General features: G+C 44.2%; 1 protein-coding gene across 1 annotated transcript; it reads right to left on the reverse strand.

Moving 5' to 3' along the window:
- Positions 1–372: 372 nt before the first annotated feature.
- AKIRIN2 (akirin 2) lies at positions 373–17,494 on the reverse strand. The gene is made up of 5 exons (XM_029047024.1): positions 16,892–17,494; positions 3,896–4,039; positions 3,132–3,281; positions 2,055–2,126; positions 373–1,051 (listed from the first exon to the last, which is right to left on the reverse strand). The coding sequence occupies exons 1-5, from the start codon at positions 17,133–17,135 to the stop codon at positions 1,041–1,043; spliced, it is 621 nt and encodes a 206-aa protein (XP_028902857.1). The 5' UTR covers positions 17,136–17,494; the 3' UTR covers positions 373–1,040.
- Positions 17,495–19,330: the final 1,836 nt, after the last annotated feature.

The following is a 19,330-nucleotide window of genomic DNA, read 5'->3' on the forward strand; positions in this document are numbered from 1 at the left end:
AACACTGCTCCAATAATTGCCAGTGAGGCAAATCCTTCACTGTGGCCATTTGAGATGATGCTTCAGAACTAGAAACGTTTCATCCCAAACTCTGAGCTCCTGGTGGGCAGGGAACATGTCTACCCGGTTTACTGTACTGCACTCTCCAAAGCACTTAGCACAGTGCTCTATATACAGTAAGTGCTCAATAAATACCATTTACAACAAAGCTCAAAATCCCTAATGATTACCTAATGCATCAAGACTCAAATGCCACCCAACCCACCTCCAACCTGCTCTAAAATTGAGGCTGCATGTAAGCATCAGATTCACTTTATGTCCTTGAACCGAAACTGCTACCTGCATAGTTGAAAAACAAAAAAAACAAACAGGTTAGAAGTAAATGTTTTATTTGTCCAACTAAATTCCAGTACTACAAGGGCAGTAAAACAATGATACACTGAAAAATTGCAGCAATAAACATTTGTTAAAGACTGAGAGAATAAATAAAAACTACAAAAACAAGAAATCATATAAACCCATTCTTAAACCCCAAAAAAGTCCTGGAATACAGAAATGCCCTCCTCCTTCACTATTTCACAGGCAGTACTGTGGGCTATTTGCTTAAAATTGTCCCGGGATTACATTCTAGATGATTAATGACTGGTTACAGCTTGGTTGTAGTGCACAGTTATTGAAACCACACTAACTTCAGTCCGAAGTGTCATTCTAGTTTTATTTACACAACCAGTGAAGGGCATATTCTAGAACATTCAAACATATCATTAAACATAAGAAGCCAAATTGTAATGAGACAGCAAATGAGGCCACTGGTATTAATACAGGTAGCAACGGTCCACATCCAGATGGTATTTGACATCAGGGAGTACTCCAAAACCAGTTGCTGCCTCAGAGTGGTTGCCACTGACAAAAGCTTGAAATTACCTGTGTTCACACAGGGGGGAGAGGGAAAAAATATGGCATTGCTGCAAGTCTCAATGGGGATTGCTTGCAGCAACTCAACAGGGAACAGGGCAGCCCACGGGTGCAGGAAATGTAATTCATGAAACATCTGTGGAGGAAAAAAGAGAGAGAAAATTTGTCAAAAAGGACCAGCCTCATATTCAAACCATGTCACAACCTTCTGATTAGAAAAAACATATCAACCCTACCACCCTTTTCTTTGGACAGCGGGGGACATTCCCTAATGCCAAGATGCAAAGACCACTCAGTTATAGTTCCCCATCAAAGCTTATTTTGCTCATCGCTTCTGCACTTCTCATATCCTGCCTTTACTACTGCTTCAGCCTCCTCACTGACCTCCTTGCCTCCTGTTTCTCCCAAGCCAATCCAAACACCACTCTGCTATCCGGATCATTTTCCTATTCAACTCAGTCCACATCTCCCTATTCCTTAAGAACCTCCAGTGGTTGCCCATCCACCTCACCCTTGGCTTTACAACATTCAGTCAGCTTGCCCCCTCCCTTAACTTACCTCCCAGACTTGCTTCAATTCAGTCTGCACACTGTGCTCCTCTAATGCCAACTTGCTCACTCACCGTACCCCAATTTTGTCTATCTCACTGCTGACCCCTTGCCCACATCCTCCCTCTGGCCTGGAATCCCCCCCTCCACCCCTTCATAAAAGACAGGCCACTACTCTCCCCTCCTTCAAAGCCTTATTAAAATCACATCTCCAAGAGGCCTTCTTCAAGTAAGTCCTCTTTTCCTCTACTACCTCTCCCTTCCACATTGCCTATGCATTTGTTTTTGTTTCCTTTAAGCACTTGATATTCATCCCATCCTCAGTCACACAAGACCTATGTACATATCCATAATTTATTTAAATGTCAGTCTCCCTCTCTAGACTGTAAGCTCCTTGTGGGCAGGGAAAGTACCTACCAACTCTGTTGTGCTGTACTCTCCCGAGTCCCCAGTACAGTGTTCTGCATATAGTAAATGCTCAATAAATACCACTGAGGACTTGAAACTTGTCAGAATTGTTCCTAAACACCATTCTAACCAAGAGTTTAGGAAGATGGGTTCAGGCTACAAAACTCAAAGGCAAATACTCACAACTAGCAGGCTGTTCTCCATATCGTCGCATTATCTGATCATGCGTAAACTTCACAAATGCATCATATTGCTCTAAAAAGACAAAATAAGAGGTGAGCAGGTCAAAATATATCAGCTTGCAAGAGATGGACTCCCAGACTGTTTTGCAAGAAGGCAGTCCCATCCCTTAGTTATCTTACAAGGGAGATGATACAGGAAGGCTGTGCTGTGGCCTTTAGAACCCTTTCCCCAATCAAACTCCAGGGAAGAAAGCTAGATGCCTGAGAGAGGGGGCTTGACTCCCTGAGAGCCACCACTGGTGTCAGCAAAGATTTAGGTAGGCTCATCTGACCAAGTCACTGGCTCTGAAAAGCTAATGTAAAATGCATTTGCTCTGCCAAGGCTAGAAAGCACATAACTTCAGTTGCCAGGGCTAGTCCATCCAATGTCCTGGATCTATTAATACACTAGAGGTGGAGCCAAGAGGGCAGCTCCACTCCTTTCCCTATGCTGGCAGGATCTGGCCTAGGCCCAGCCAGGGCCTTTGAGATATTTCACCACCACCAGGTGAGATCAAAAACATTACCCATTCATTTCACTAGCCTAAAGTTTTAATTGGTTCTGGGTCACTAAAGTTCCTGCTAAGCCCTAAAGTTACTCTAAAAGGGATTCTGGTGTAGTCGTGTGAAAATATTGTGCTACTCATTCTAAGAATCAAAAATGCTGTCATTATCCCCAGGAAGGGGATACACTCTCACCGATGTAACTTACATATTATCAGTCACACATCTTCATAGCCCTCTTTTCCTCCTCTCACTTCAGGACTCATGTTTGGCAACCCCAGACTACCAGCCTGACAAACTGCCGTGCCTTTTTCTTGGGCTGTGGCATAACCAATTCCATCCAATTCCCTCCTCTCTGATGAGCTTCTCTAAAGACTGATCCACAAGTCAACTACCTCTTCAACCTATGCACCGAGGACCACGTTCTGGCTCTTTCCCCTTATCACCTCTTCCTGCCTCTTTAACCAAGAAGATCCAATCAGTGTGTTTGCTCTGTTCCCCTCGCCATATCAGATAGGCTAAGAATGACACATACCTGCAAGTTTTGTGGTCAGTATTTCTTCATACTCCTCACGGACTTTCTCTTCACGTTCTTTCAGTAAACGTTCACAGATCATCCCAACCTGCCTTAGAGTAAATAGGGGCTGTTCTTTTTTTAATGGTGATGATGCTGCAGATGAAGTGCCTTCAGAAAATAGAAAAATGCCAAAACAGTTCAGAATTATTTTAAAATGCCTTTCAGGTTTGAGGTGCTCGGGCATTTCTAAATTTTCACACTAAAGATTTCTCCCCAAATATGCCCCTAATTGTAGACTATGGGTAAATATAGACATGTATTTATAGGTTGCTCTGTGTATAGGTATATACACAAACATTTATCAGCAACGCAGTTTACTTTTACTTTTTATGAAAGGTGTGTTACAGGGAAAGGACACCTCTTTCTTCAATACTCCTACGAGGTCTCAGAATACAGACTGTTTTACCAAAATAAAGAGAAATGGAGGGCGGGGATGGCCTTTATTGTACTCTCTTGTACCCTCCCAAGCAGTGAATTGTACTTTCCAAGCACTTAGTACAGTGCTCTGCACACAGTAAGCACTCAATAAATATGACTGAACTACTCAAACACTGACTGACTGTGATCAGGTGACTACCCATTTTTGTGGTGTTAGGAGAGAAGGGATATTTAAGAAAATGGCCAGTACTGAGCAGAAGAGCAAAGAACTGATGACTACACTAAGTCAGAAGGTACTCCAACAAGCACTGAAGATCTAATTATTAAATATCCATATGGCTCACCTGGCGAAGCTGGCCCGCTGAGAAGAAATGCATGAGGCTGTGCATCAGTGGAACAGCATGGATCTGTTTGCTGGAAGCTAGTTTCTAAATGTCTTCTCTTCTGCATGCGCTTATACTCCTGTTTTATGTTGTACAGGATTTGTTCTGAAAGGAAAAGTTATGAGTTATAAGTTAGAGAGCTTTCTGAATCCCAAAACATTTTACACTTCTAATCTGATTGTTTTCCGTAAGTGCTCAGTAAATTCGATTGACTGATTTACTTTTCGTACTGAAAGGAACTGGGTTTTTTTTCCCATGGGTCTAACAGAGTGGCTTGTTATTTGCAGTTCTCAGCCTCAGTTAACAACCACAATGTGTTCGCTAACAAGTCAGGTGCCCAGAAAGCACTTCTTAGGTAGGGTTGCCCTCTCCAGTAAAATCTTTACAATGAGGATAAAACATCTGCTTTCTCCCTCTTCGACTGAGAACCTCATGTCCAATGTGATTTTCTTGTATCTACCCCAAAAAGGGCTTAATGCATGTCATTATTGTTGTGCTTTTATTAAGGAGTCACTTCTTTCTTGATTCTAATGCACAGTGTCGGATCTTTGGTGGGTGATTCCCAGCTTTCAGCTAGGATGCAGCACTGTCTCATGCTTGTTTTACTGCATCCTTGCAATGGTCCATCTGTCCGCTTTCACCTTTCTTTTTGAATATGGTGATGCCAGTGGCATCTCTGACAGCCTATGGCATTTCCTCTATGTACCATATGCTGAGGAAGAGCTTCTGTACTTAAGCAGGGTGTCCCCTTCTAGGTTGTTGATGGCCTCAGCAGTATGTCATCAGGATGGGTACTTTCTCATTTTTCATGCATGACTGCTGCAATGACTTCTCCAAATGTTGGGACAACGCCATGCCTTTACATTTTGGAAGGTTTTCTGTTAGATGGAGTGTTGAGGAAAGCATTAAAATGTTCTTGGCAACTCTTCAAGATTCACTCATTCATTTCCTGTGATGAGACTGGAGCCTTCTTCACTCTTCAGAAACATCACATACAGGTCTAAATGTCTTTAATAATGTACAGAAGTTTTGATTTCATGGGTACAATTATGAAATTTTGAAATGTTCTATAAGTAAAAATACCTAAATGAAAATCTCTTTTTCCTCCACATCCCTCACTGAACAAATACATATAAACTCAATTTGGACAGCACAATTAAATGGAGTTCCTTTTTGTTTTAAGTTTTGTTTTTATCTGTCTGGAGTGCTAGTCCAATCATACCACTGTCATTTTCTTCTGCAGAAGTACTGACAATAACAGCTTGATGTGAATTGCTCAGTCACTGTTTTCAGTAGCACTAGTAGGTAGACAAGCAAGGTCAAACAAAGCATTTTTGATGTTATCAGAATTACATGCTTCAGTTTTCATCCTGCGGGTTATTTCCTACTGCATTACCTGCTGGTCTGTGGATCACGAGCTTGAATTTTCTAGAGACAGTTCTGGGTAAGTCTACTGAAGAGACTGCACTACAGAATTACAAGATTTTGAGATTCTGCTACCAAATATAGCATTCATTTATTATTACCCAAGACATTCTCTCAACCGGGTAAAAGTAACTCTGTTGGCTACTACTAAGATGATCTGCTTGCTGAGTAGACGAGGCCCATTTTGATTTCATTTTCCACTTCTGGTATCACTTCTTTATTATTAGGGAACAATGTGACAAAGACTAGCTTCCATAGCTAAACCCAGCTCAACCAATGAGGGATTTCAAAGGAGCTGGTCTGGGTAAGGAAAGAAGAGTCAGAGGCAAGCAATTTGCTCTTGAGCCTAAGAGTCATTGCTGCACAATGCTCTGACAGTATGGAAAAACATTCCTTTTGCCATCTATCCACTGTCCAAATGTATCAATCCCCAGTCAAGCTTAATCAGCTTAATTCAGTCATGTGACTCTGAATAGGCAAAAAAAAAAAAAAAAAGCCCGCCTCCAAAATCCAAAGTCTATCTGCTGTGTGATGTTGGACAAGTCACTTCACTTCTCTGTGTCTCCAGTACCTCATCTGTAAAATGGGGATTAAGACTGTGAGTCCCATGAGGGACAGGGATTGTGTCCAATCTGATTACTTTCTATCTACACCAGCGCTTAGAACAGGGCTTGGCACACAGTAAGCACTTAACAATACCATGATTATTATCTCCAAAGGCAACAATCCAGACAAATACAATCTTAAAATAAATATCTTGGTAACAGCTAAATTGCATATGAAGAGAAGAATCTTCATTTTTAAGTAAATACTGCCTGCCAAAAATAATGATAAATTGATTTTGGTTGCCACTACTTCTCTCTGTTGGTTCTGAATTAGTTTTCCATACCCACTGAAATTCTAAACAGCCAACAAATAAAATCCAACTAGTTCATTCATTCCATAATTTTGCTTGGAGCAACTCTAAGAGTAACCAAGAGTGTACAACTAGGCAAGCTGTCTTTTCAAAAACATGCTTCCAGAGGTGTTATCATTAAAAACCACTTGGACATTATCTCTGGAAGGCTGCCACTTCCCCTGTACGTTCCTAAAATACATTAACAGCCCATATGTTCTTCATCCTCAAGGCAACACTAAGGGCAAAAAAGGGGTCCTATCTGACCAAGAAGTGGCACTTCTGCAAGTGCCCTACTGTTTCTGGAACAGTGTTTAGGATCTAACTGCCCAAAATAAAAAGTAGCTGGCAGAGTACTTACAGTCTGAGCATTTGAATAAATACTTTTGGCTTCTGCAGTGCAGGAGAGTTACATTTCAAGGACAAAAGTCAAAGGATTCTTTCTGATTAAGGGCTTCATAAAAGGGTTTTTTTTAGTAACTTTTCCATAGGCATTTAAGCTTCCAGGAGAAAAAAAAAGTATGAAGTAGTTGTAGCACACCCATGGACTTCAAGCTACTACTTCCTAACTCTGGGCAACAGTTTGTGCCAGATGAGTTTAAAACATGGCTAACTTCATTGTTTTTCAAAAATATTAATTGATTACAAGTTTATAAAAGCACATACGCTGATAAATATTTTTAAGTCTTTTCTACATTATCCTTTCCACCGTCTCGAACAACCCCCAACAAAGCCCTCGAATCACGGTCTAAACTCTCCCTTCTGTGTGGCTTATGCACTTGCTCTCTTAAGCACTTCACCACTCACCCTTATGTACATACTCATGTACATACCCACTTGTAATTTATTTTAATATCAGTCTACCCCATGAAATCTGTAAGCTTCTTGTGGGCACAGCATCCATACCTATTCCTTTGTGTAGTACTCACCCTTGCACTTAGTAAAGTGCCTTTTAAATGCATAATAAATACCACTTATTGATAATTACTGAGCACTTACTGTGTGCAGAGCTTCATACTAAACGCTTGGGAGAGTACAATACAATTCTTCATTTTCACTGATCAATAAGTAAATACTTGAAATACATTTTATGTTTGCACAACAGTGTCTGTACATGTTGGGTTTTGTTTTTGATTATTAGCCTCTAGTAGACCTAGAATGTACTCTCCCAAGCGTTTAGTACTCACCCTTGCACTTAGTAAAGTGCCTTTTAAATGCATAATAAATACCACTTATTGATAATTACTGAGCACTTACTGTGTGCAGAGCTTCATACTAAACGCTTGGGAGAGTACAATACAATTTTTCATTTTCACTGATCAATAAGTAAATACTTGAAATACATTTTATGTTTGCACAACAGTGTCTGTACATGTTGGGTTTTGTTTTTGATTATTAGCCTCTAATAGACCTAGAATGTGCTTATTTACTTTTGCAGGGTGCCATGTGGGTGCAGGCATTATATGGATTCTGGAGGACAATGCATGCAAGACTGGAAAACCAGGATCTAGGCAACCACTTTGGCCACCCAAACCATTTTAGGAGGAATAAATTAAAGGTTCCAGCTAGATCAGCACCAAATCAGGCTATATATATATATATATGGAAGTTGCTCCATCTCTCTGTCTACACTGTTAGGGAGCAAATTCGTACCAGTTCTGCCCCTTTCCTGTTCACTCAACTCTTGCTATATTTCTTTCAGCAGCTACCCTGGCAATTCTGCCCTTCTGCGTGACAGCTCATCACATGAAAGTACCCTGTCTGCAAAATTTTCCAAATGAGACATCACAATGCTTTGCAACAATAGAGGAGGTACTGAAATGTGGCAGAGGCTGGTGAATATCCCCTGCCACATTTCACTACCTTCTCAAATAGCCAAAGGTTTCAGAACCTGAAGTTTCAGAAGCTGAAACTTGCAGGGTTTCCTAAATCCCAAAACAGCACAGGAAAGAGGTTCTCAGAACCATCTCACAACAGAATGGTGTCACTCAAATTCCCAAGATAAGCTCCCTATGTGCTCAGGATGCCCAGTGGCTTCTTACAGCTGCAATTCAAAATGGCCAGAATATATATGCACATTTTCCCAGTTGCACAGCTCAACATATTTTGGCCACAAATAGTGCCACCTTTAGGGTATGGTATTGCTGGTTTGAGGGAACACTGCAAAGCTCTGCCCAGTGAGGCAGTCCTGTTTTTAGAGCAAGCTGACTAAAGGCCCCAAATAGAGAGAGTGCCAAGCCACCTCACCCAGAAGTTAATGGATGCTTGAATTAATACTTGTTGATCTTGTAAGCCCTACTTCCATCAATTTCTAGGCTCTTGTTGGGAAATGTTTCTTGAGTTAACATTCACAAGGTGAGCCTCGGACAGAAGGGGTTCTGTTTATTTTTCAATTTGTAATTAGGCTTACGCCTCTGGAAACATTTACAGATTTATATAATTGAGCAACATACTATGTCAGAAATAAAAGACAATCCCCAGCACTGACATTTTCTCTGCCTGGATGCTTTATCATCTAAATTGCAATTGTCAAAAACCAATAAGGAACCAAAACTGAACACAATTCTGTAGAGTAACATTTGGATTCCAGCCTTTGGCTATCCTGTCTGCAGTAATTAATCTCATGCACCTCTGCTTCACAGACAGGAAGATATTTTCCTGAGAGTTATATAAATAGGAGATGCAAGGCAGCATCATTCTTTTTATTACATTTGATGGGCATTCTATTTTATTCAGAAAAAGAGTGGGTGACCTTCAAAAACCTTCAAGACCACCCCCCCAGAAAAGTCAATTCCACTGCATTGTCTATTTCTCTTGCCTCTGATAGAAATGTCTTTTCATTACAGTGTGTGATGAAAAAATATGCTCTTGCTCTTTAACCCACCTCCAAACCCACAACATTTATTTTGGTTGTCGTTTTGAAAGACGGTGTTCTTTAAGAGTTAACAGCAATGGGAAGTGCTGGGTCAACAATCTTAATCTGACCACTGAGCTAAAAAGCTGCAGGCTGAAGCAGATTCCCAAACCTAGCCTTATAGCATGTCTCAACTCTGACCTGGAATCGCTTCGCCTCTAGGGTTACAAGGATGATTCAGCCAGCATACCCATTCCAATCCCCACTGCTAAAGTTGCCAAAGGTGCCAATTACGGTAACATGGATAAACATCCATCAGGAATTAAAAGGAAACCAGGGCATTTTACACATCAAGGCTAAGAAAATGTTTTAAATGCTATCTGTTCCAGGTGTACCTGGATCACAAATGTGCTTGCCTGAAAAACAAAGCCAAGAAAAACGGCAGTAGACTTAACATCAACACAATTATGCCGGTGTCAAGCACAAGCCACTGGTCTGGAAATTAGGCCTAACCTAAGGTATGGTTAGAATCCTGTTAGTACTCTCAAACACTAAGTTTTCACTGAATTAAAAATAGCAAAAAGAACCATATTTTTCTTGTATCTACAGCTGGCGATGGACAGGCACATTTCCCATCTTTTATAACAGTGTGCAAAGGAAGTGTCCAAACTGAGATCCTAGGTGATTCTACTTAATATGACCCACTGTAAATTTGAGCAGGCCTTTTTGGGGGGAGGGGCGGGAGGGTTATAAAGCTAATCTTCATTTCGATTCCAGTGACCAGGGCAGTAGATCAATTTCTGGCCTGACCATAAGGCCAATACAACATTAGATTATCAAAAACCAAACTGCTCAAAGAACTATTTGCTTATCATTTGTTATTCAATGACTTTTCCGGTTTTATTCTGCTATAACTGAACTAATTCCTGCTATATCATCCTACTCACAGTTTGAAAATAATTTTCACATCGAGTAAAAAGCACGGTGTGCTTTCCGAGAGCAACGAATGTGTCTTATTAATATTGTACTCTTCCAAACACTTAGTAAGCACGAGAATCTTTAGACCCTTCTTAGGGCAACTACTCCGCTATGCACTACTACTCAAGTACTCACAACCAATATTCTTATAGAATGGGAAAGGCAACTTCTATTAGGGTGACTGCCATCCAACAGAGACCCTAAAGAGTTTCCAGTTACCGGCCTCTGTAAAAGCCAACTAGGGTATAATTTATGTAGGTAAATTTTAAGCCACCAGATAACACTATATATTCCTGTGTGACAACACTCTTGGGGGGATTCCAGGTTATTCTATTATCCTTAAGATTTTCATGTTTAAAAAATGCACTTTCTGGATCGAAGCTGAAAAAAAAAAACTCAAAGTTTCTATAGTTCAACACTCCCTCAAAACCCAAAGTTTGCCCTGCAACAAGCCGCAACCTTTTCTATTAAAAGGAATTTAGGACTCTGCAACTGAGACACTAGGACTTCAACTTTAACCCAACTTAAAATGTCACCTACAAATGGAAACCAACTGTGAACTGAAATGGGAAAAAATCCATAATAAACAGATACTGAGACAAAACCAAATCTTAATTACATGCTTCTCCAAAATAGGTTGCTTGCTCAACCCATCTCTAGTGCACTCGCTCAATGACAATGAAGAAAAGTTTCAAATGCAATACTTCCTAGTCAACTGCACTACTCTGAGCCTCCGAAACGAAAGCCATCTAGTGAAAGTAGGGGGAAAAAACCCCTCATATTTTTCTTCTGGGGGCTTGTTTCTACCTACAGGACCAGTGCATCTGAGGTAGCATTTAGTTTATCCAAGTAAATCTATATTTACTGTTAATAAAGAGATCTAGCAAAGGAAACCAATTTCTCTTATCCACTAGAGTACACCCCTGCTATCATAGAAGAGCAAGCCTGCACCATTCGTTGATCCTAATAGTTGCCATGTCCAAGTATACCTGCCTTTAACTACTGTTTAACATCCAAGCACCTAAACTGTTCCTTTGTGCCAGCTGCACATGGCATTATAAGAGCAGAAGCTGGACTGCTTTAGAAAAAAATGCATAATTCATACATTCATGAAATATTTGATGTAGCAGCACAAAGTAGGAGTCATAAAATAAATGCCAGGTATAAAATCCACACAAAGAATGGAGACCATTAAATACTGTTTAGTTGCCAAATCCATTGAGAAGCTAGAAGTAACTTTACAGCTGTCTAAATAACCACAAAATATTAAAACACTCCTGTTCAATATAAATTTCATCTGAAATAGGATTCTTCCTCTTCCAACAGACAACTCATTTGTTTGCCTAGAACCATTTACACTTAATTTAAACCAGCTGGTGTCTCAGTTTACAAGCATGCATCAATGTCCAAGGCACCATCTATGTTTCTGTAAACCCCATCACCAGTCACAAACTGCACTGTTTCCAATTTTCACGGACGGTTAAAAAGAAACTATAAAATTACTCCAGCAACTAAATTCTGATACACTCAATACAGCAAGAGTGGAGCTGGACTAGCAATTTGAGGAAACTGTGCTTCAATACCTAACACTATTTATTCATGAGAGCAGACTCTAAACTAATATTCTCACCTTTACTTGATAAGCATTGCAACAAGTTACCAGAGATGATGGAGAATTTACTTTTCAGGAGGTCCCCAAAATGAATGGATGCAATCTTGCCTAGGCCCTGTCTAAAACTTATGATTGACACATTGTAAAGTGCTTTGTTAGAAATATTTTCAAGGTTTTGTTTCACAGTTTGGGGAGTTCTATATTTATGCTACAACACCCAACTTTTAAATCTTGAAAATTATCTTCTGTTGCATTTTTCTATTCGTCCTGTGAAAGAGCTATCTGGGGCATCCCAGACAATAATGAAAACTTCACATTTCATAACTTGGGTCATAAGCTGGAGGAAGAAAGTCTTCAAAAATAATTTAGCTCCTTCGGAATAGGTTCCAGGCCCTTATTTTCCAGAGTAGAAAGATAATAAAAGAAACAATCTGCAGACTCCTTGAATATTTGTTATTAGGCCAACTACTGTTTCCAAGTATTATTCCTCCCTTCTTCACCCCAAACCCCATTTCCGCTAAAGGTTTTACTTGGGCCTCAGCGAAACCCTCTCACATTGCAATAAAAAATACCATTAGATAGAAAAATGGAAACTGGCCGATTCAGTCACTGGGACTTGTGACCTAACAACCTGCCTCGACCACACTTGACAACATCTGAGGCTGAAGACATTATGACACAATGACAATAGCTTTTCAAACCCCATGACAGAACAGGCCTAATAAACAATGGCTTGTGTGTACAACTCCCAATTAGGGTCTTTTTTTTTTTTTTTTTAAGGAAACTGCTCAGTCGCTGATAAAAATTACAAGGCCATTTTTTGGTGTGTAACCACAAACACAGAGCCATCAATACTGGGTTTCAGAAGTTCTTTGCCTGGAAAATAACATGTCTATACTGGATGCAGTTAAAAATAATTATATTTTTGCCCTGGATGTGAAAAATCAAAACAGGTTCCAATGCTGTGACTCAAAGATTTTTTTTATAATACACATCAACTGATTATATGTACCACCTTCACAGATAATCATCAAGGAGCACACTTCGCCAGTTTGTTAGGGTTTCATTTTGAAATAACTGGAAAAAGTTATATGAATTTGGATCAAAGTGAAGGTATTTTTAGTGTTTTCATGGCTATCAGCCAGCTACTAATTATCTACACAGGTTTGAGGTGAGGCCTTGTCACCTCCATTAGTCACTGCTAAAGTTTATTAAATTATAGTAATTACACATCCTTACTATTATGGAATCAATTCTTTCAAATAAGTTACCCTAAGTGGGGGGAAAAGGTGAAAGGTCATGTCAGTCCAACATATGTTCAATATCATCTACCATTATCAAATTTTGCCTCGGGGGACATGTGGAAAAGATCACTTTGGCATTAAGCTATGTTTTTCTTAAGCTATGTCTATAAATCTTAATTTTTCCCTTGTGATTAAAACGTGTCGCTTGTTAGGCACAGCGTTTTAAAAATCCACTTCCATTAAATAAGCACTAAGCCTAGATTTCCAGTTTTCAATAGCAACGTCCTGCTGAAGTGATAATTTTAATACTCTCCTTTTAGAGTAAGGAGGTCTACAACCGTACAGAGAGGTATTTGGTACTACATTTATGGGGAGGGTGGTGAGTTATGATCTTTCTGGAATCTTTTTCAGGAGTAGAGAAGTCGACTAAATTTGAAACACTCCTCCAAGCACAATGCATTATATTATTCCCGATAATCATCGGCTTCCTTAAACCACGACCTTCGAAAACCGATTCTGCAAGCATTAATGATAAAACCTGAGGCACCGACCGAGGGTGCAGGGCATTTAGAGAAATAAATAAAACCAAGAACTAAAAATGAAAGCAGAATCCGAATTACACGCAGTCAACTCGGGATTGGGGAACAAGGTCGAGTTCAAGGCACCTCGCAAACAAAAGCTTTGGAAGACTGACAACAACTGGACAGTCGCGGAGCAGAGGCTACGGAAAAGATTTTATCTGCCCCTCGCGGACCCTGTCACATTACAACCGTGGTCTTGAAATCGAAGGCCTGGACGCAAAACCTCTGCCTTTTATACACAAAGGAAGTACCTTTCGTTCCTCGGCCCCACAATAATCCCGGTCCTGCCTTGTGCCAAACGGTGGAGGTGGGGGGGGGGGGGGGGAGGAGAGGGAAGGGATGGGGAGGGGGTCGACGACACACAAGAGCTTCCAAGCCACAGATTGGAATTCCAAAGGTATTTCCCTCTGGCTCCTTTTGGGAAGGGCGTCGAAAGGAAACGCGAAAAGAGGCTCAGGCCCTTGGGTCCATTCCCCTCTTGCTCTCGACCCCCGGGTTACCCTCCCCAGGGCCCTGCTTTGGTCGCCCCGTCGAAGGGCCTCATTTCGACCCAATTCGCTTGGGCGCCTCGCCTTTGTGGTCGAACCCGTCTTGACTCAGCCCATCTTGGGGCGTTGATGACAGGACCGGCTCGCCCTCCCCGTCACCCCAAACCAGCCCCATCGGGCCGGGATGTGCCCCATCTCCCCTCCCCCATTGTCTCTCCATCGACAAATGTTTCCACCAAAAGGCACACCCCCAACCCCCGAGCAAGCAGGAATTCTCTCTCGCCTAATTCTACATTCCAAGCGCTTAGGACAGTGCTCTGCACCCAATAAATAAACGCTCAATAAATACGACTGAATGAATGAGGGCCAGATCAACTTTTCCCCCTCCCCATTTTATTTATTTCTATCGATATCTCTTTATTTGTACTGCTGTCTCCCCCCCCCCCGGACTGTGAGCTCGTGGTGGGCAGGGACTGTCCTCTACTGTGCTTTCCCAAGCGCTTACGACAGTGCTCTGCACCCAGTAAGCGCTCAATAAATACGACTGAACGAATGAGGGCCAGATCGACTTTTTCCCCGCTCCCCATTTTATTTCTTTCTATCGATATTTCTTTATTTATACTGTTGCTTCCCCCCCGACTCGTGAGGGGCAGGGATTGTCCTTTCCCAAACGCTTAGGACAGTGCTCTGCACACAGTGAGCGCTCAATAAATACCACTGAAAGGATGAAAGAGGGCCGGATCGACTTCCCCCCCTCCCCATTTTATTTCTCTCGATAGCTTTTTATTTGTACTGCTGTGTCTCCTCCCACGATTGTGAGCTCGTGGTGGGCAGGGCCTGTCCCTCTCTGCTGCTCTACTGTGCTCTCCCCAGCGCTTAGGACAGTGCTCTGCGCACGATAAACGCTCGATAAATAATCATAGTTACGGGATTTGTCACTGCGCTGTGTGCCAGGCACTGTTCTAAGCGCTGGGACAGACACGAGATAGTCGAGACGGACACAGTCCCTGGTCCTACTACATAGGGCTCACCGTCTTAACCCATTTTACAGGTGAGAGCGCCGAGGCACGGAGACGTGAATAATAATAATGGGATTTGTTAAGCGCTGACTATGTGCCAGACACTGTTCTAAACGCTGGGGTAGACGAGATTTTCGGGTGGGACACAGTCCCTGTCCTACAGCTTGGCTCAGTGGAAAGAGCACGGGCTTTGGGGTCAGGGCTCATGAGTTCGAATCCCAGCTCTGCCACTTATTGGCTGTGTGACTGTGGGCAAGTCACTTAACTTCTCTGTGCCTCAGTTCCCTCATCTGTAAAATGGGGATTAAGACTGTGAGCCCCACGTGGGACAACCTGATTCCCCTATGTCTACCCCAGCGCTTAGAACAGTGCTCGGCACATAGTAAGCGCTTAACGAATACCAACATTATTATTATTATTACATAGGGTTCACCGTCTTAATCCCCATTTTACAGGTGAGGGAGTGAGGCACTGAGTCGTGAATAATAATAATAATGGCATTGGTTAAGCGCTATGTGCCAGACACTGTTCTAAGCGCTGGAGTGGACCCAGTCCCCACCGTTCACATTGAGTGGTATTTACTGAGCGTTTACTGTGTGCACAGCACTGTGCTACGGGCTCCCAATCTTCATCCCCGTCTGGGTAGACACGAAACATTCGTGTTGGGCAGGGACTGCCTCTCTCTGTTGCCGAATGGTCCATTCCGAGCGCTTAGTCCAGTGCTCTGCACCTAATAAGCGCTCACTAAATACGATTGAAATGAATGAATGGTCTGTTGCCCAATGGGCCATGCCGAGCGCTTAGTCCAGTGCTCTGCACCCAATAAGCGCTCCCTAAATACGACTGCAATCAATGAATTGTCTGTTGCCGAATGGGCCATGCCGAGCGCTTAGTCCACTGCTCTGCACATACCAAACGCTCCCTACATACGCCTGAAATGAATTTGGGTTGGACACCGTCCTTCTAATGGTATTTACTGAGCGTTTACTATGTGCAGAACGCTGTGCAATCTTCATCCCCGTTTTGGTGGGCACCAGATATTCGGGTTGGGCAGGGATTGTCTCTCTCTTGCCGAATGGTCCATTCCAAGCGCTTAATCCAGTGCTCTGCACCCACTAGGCGCTCAATAAATACGACGGAATGAACGAGTGAATGGGGGTCTGTCGCCGAGAGGCCCATTCCGAGCGCTTAGTCCAGTGCTCTGCACCCAGTAGGCGCTCACTAAATACGACTGAATGATCTGTTGCCGATTGGTCCATTTCAAGCGCTTAGTCCAGTGCTCAGCACCTCCCAAGCGCTCCCTCCAATCGACTGAATGAACGAGGGACTGGTCTGTGGCCGAACGGCCCCTTCCCAGCGCTTAGTCCAGTGCTCAGCACCTCCCAAGTGCTCGCTCCAGTCGACTGAATGGTCTCGGTTGCCGAACGGCCCTTTCCCAGCGCTTAGTCCAGTGCTCAGCACCTCCCAAGCGCTCCCTCCATTCGACTGAATGAACGAAGGACTGGTCTGTGGCCGAAATGCCCCTTCCCAGCGCTTAGTCCAGTGCTCAGCACCTCCCAAGTGCTCGCTCCAGTCGACTGAATGGTCTCTGTTGCCGAACGGCCCTTTCCCAGCGCTTAGTCCAGTGCTCAGCACCTCCCAAGCGCTCCCTCCATTCGACTGAATGAACGGGGGACTGGTCTGTGGATTCGACTGAATGGTCTCTGCCCCTTCGTCCAATGCCCAGCACCTCCCAGGCGCTCGCTCCAGTCGCCCGACTGAACGACGGGGTGCGCGGAGCGCCTCGCCCAAGGTCACGGGGCGGCGGGGATTCGCACCCACGACCCCCCGAGGAGCCGGAGGGGGTGGGGTTTCGACCCACCTGTGGTGAGGCGGGAGGAGACCTCGCCGAAGGGGGACGGCTCCATCCGGAGATATTTCCGCGGCGAGGAGGACGAGGACGACGACGAGGCGGCGGCGGCGGCGGGGGAGAAGGACGAGGAGAGGGGGGAGAGGGCGGCCGAGGACGGCGCCGACAATGGCGCGCATCGCCTTCGCTTGGGGGACGCCGGGCTGAGCAGCGGGTCGAAATCCAGAGTCCTTTTGAGGGTGGCCCCGCACGCCATGGCCGCGGCGGGGAGGGAAGGAGGGCAAGGCGGGCCGCCGCCGCCGCCGCCGCCGCGGGCAGAGGAGCGACAACGGGGGAGGGCAAGGCGGCGGGGACTGTGGCGTCAGGGGCCTGTCGTCGTCGACTCCCGGCGCCGGTCCTTCCGCCGGCCCGCTCGCCCACCGCAGCCCGCCTCCCGCCGCCGCCCCTATCGCTCCCCGGAGACCCGCGGAGAAGCGATGAACCTCCCGACACCGACCCCGAGGCGGGAGGAGTCGGAGGGAGGCCGATGTCGACGGATTACGAAGCGATGGCCGAGGACGGGCGCCGCCAACGGCTTCCTCCCCGCCCCCCGGCTCCCAATATGGCGTCCACCCCGACGCCGCCGATTCAAATCCAGCCGGCCCAACGCGCCTGCGCCAAGGGCGCGGGGCAGGCTGGGACTCGTAGTTCTCCCCCTTCCGGCCGCGGGCGGAAGAGGCGGTGGGAGGGAGGGTGGGGAACTACAAATCCCGCCCGCCACCGCGCCGGCCCGACACTTCCGGGATGGGATTTAAATCCCCTCCACGGCTGGGATGGGAAAAAGGGAGAGGAGGAGAAATGGGAGAGGAGGAGGGTTGGGGGGAAGGGAAGACACACACACACACAAAAAAAAGGGTCAGGGGAATGCAGAAGTCCAACCACTCCTATGGAGGGAGGACCTGGGCCCTCGGGGCTCCTTCCGTAAATCACACAGTCATAGGGGAGGCTCAGAAGGAGGCTCCCTCAAAGGCAGGCTAGGCCATAGAGGGGACAAAAAAGGGAGCAAAATCTTGTTAGAGGTTAAAATAAAAAACACCTAGTAATTATATTGCATTCATTTGTTCATTCAATCGTATTTATTGAGTACTCATTCATTCATTAGTATTTATTGAGCGCCTACTGCGTGCAAGCCCTTGGGAAGTACAATTCGGCAACAGAGACAACCGCTACCCAAGGGGGAGACAGGCAACAAAACATAATAATAATAATGGTTTATTCATTCAATAGTATTTATTGAGCACCTACTGTGTGCAGAGCAGTAACCACGAGAAGCAGCGTGGCTCAGTGGAAAGAGCACGGGCTTTGGAGTCAGAGGTGATGAGTTCGAATCCCTGCTCTGCCACTTGTCAGCTGTGTGACTTTGGGCAAGTCACTTAACTTCTCTGTGCCTCAGTTACTTGCTGTGTGACTTTGGGCAAGTCACTTAACTTCTCTGTGCCTCAATTACCTCATCTGTAAAATGGGGATTAAGACTGTGAGCCCCACGTGGGATAACCTGATTCCTCTATGTCTACCCCAGGGCTTAGAACAGTGCTCTGCACATAGTAAGCGCTTAACAAATACCACTGTACTAAGCCCTTGGAAAGTACAATTCGGCACAGACAATCTCTACCCAAGGGGGAGACAGGCAACAAAACATAATAATAATAATGATCCATTCATTCAATAGTATTTACTGAGCGCTTACTATGTGCAGAGCACTGGACTAAGCGCTTGGAATGGACAAATAGGCAACAGATAGAGACTGTCCCTGCCCATTGACGGACTTACAGTCTAATCGGGGGAGGCAGACAACAACAATAGCAATAAATAGAATCAAGGGGATGTACACCTCATTAAAACTATAGCAATAAATAGAATCAAGGGGATGTACATCTCATTAATAAATAGGGTAATAAAAATATATACAAATAAGTGGATGAGCACAGTGCTGAGGGGAGGGGAAGGGAGAAGGAGAGGAGCAGAGGGAAAGGGGGGGAAAGAGGGATTTAGCTGTGGTTAAGCCCTTATTATGTGCCAAGTGCTGGGGTAGAGGTAAATACCGAATGGTACATTCCAAGTGCTTAGTATAGTGCTCTGCACACGGTAAGCCCTCAGTAAATACGATTGAATGAATGATGACACGGTAATCAGGCTGTCCCATGTGGGGCTCAGAGTCTTAGTCCCCATTTTACAGATGAGGGCACAGAGAAGTTAAGTGACTTGTCCGAAGTCATACAGCTGACAAGTGGCGGATCTGGGATTAGAACCCACAACCTCTGACTCCCAAGCCCGGGCTCTTTCCACTAAGCCACGTTGCTTCTCATGTCTACAAAACAAGTAGGCCTCAATGGCATCAAAATAGAGAAATAAAATTATAGATATATACACATTATGAATAAAATAAATAGAATAATGACTATGTACAAATAT

This window comes from Ornithorhynchus anatinus, chromosome 19, assembly GCF_004115215.2.
Source record: "Ornithorhynchus anatinus isolate Pmale09 chromosome 19, mOrnAna1.pri.v4, whole genome shotgun sequence".
NCBI lineage: Eukaryota > Metazoa > Chordata > Mammalia > Monotremata > Ornithorhynchidae > Ornithorhynchus > Ornithorhynchus anatinus.

Bases quoted from the DNA above. Each gene is read 5' to 3' on its own strand.
- AKIRIN2 (XM_029047024.1), bottom strand. From the start codon at position 17,135: ATGGCGTGCGGGGCCACCCTCAAAAGGACTCTGGATTTCGACCCGCTG. The intron at 3,282-3,895 runs GTGAGCCATATG...TATTTTCTGAAG, and splicing joins CAGCGGGCCAGCTTCGCCAG to GCACTTCATCTGCAGCATCA. The intron at 2,127-3,131 runs GTATGTGTCATT...TTGTCTTTTTAG, and splicing joins ACTGACCACAAAACTTGCAG to AGCAATATGATGCATTTGTG.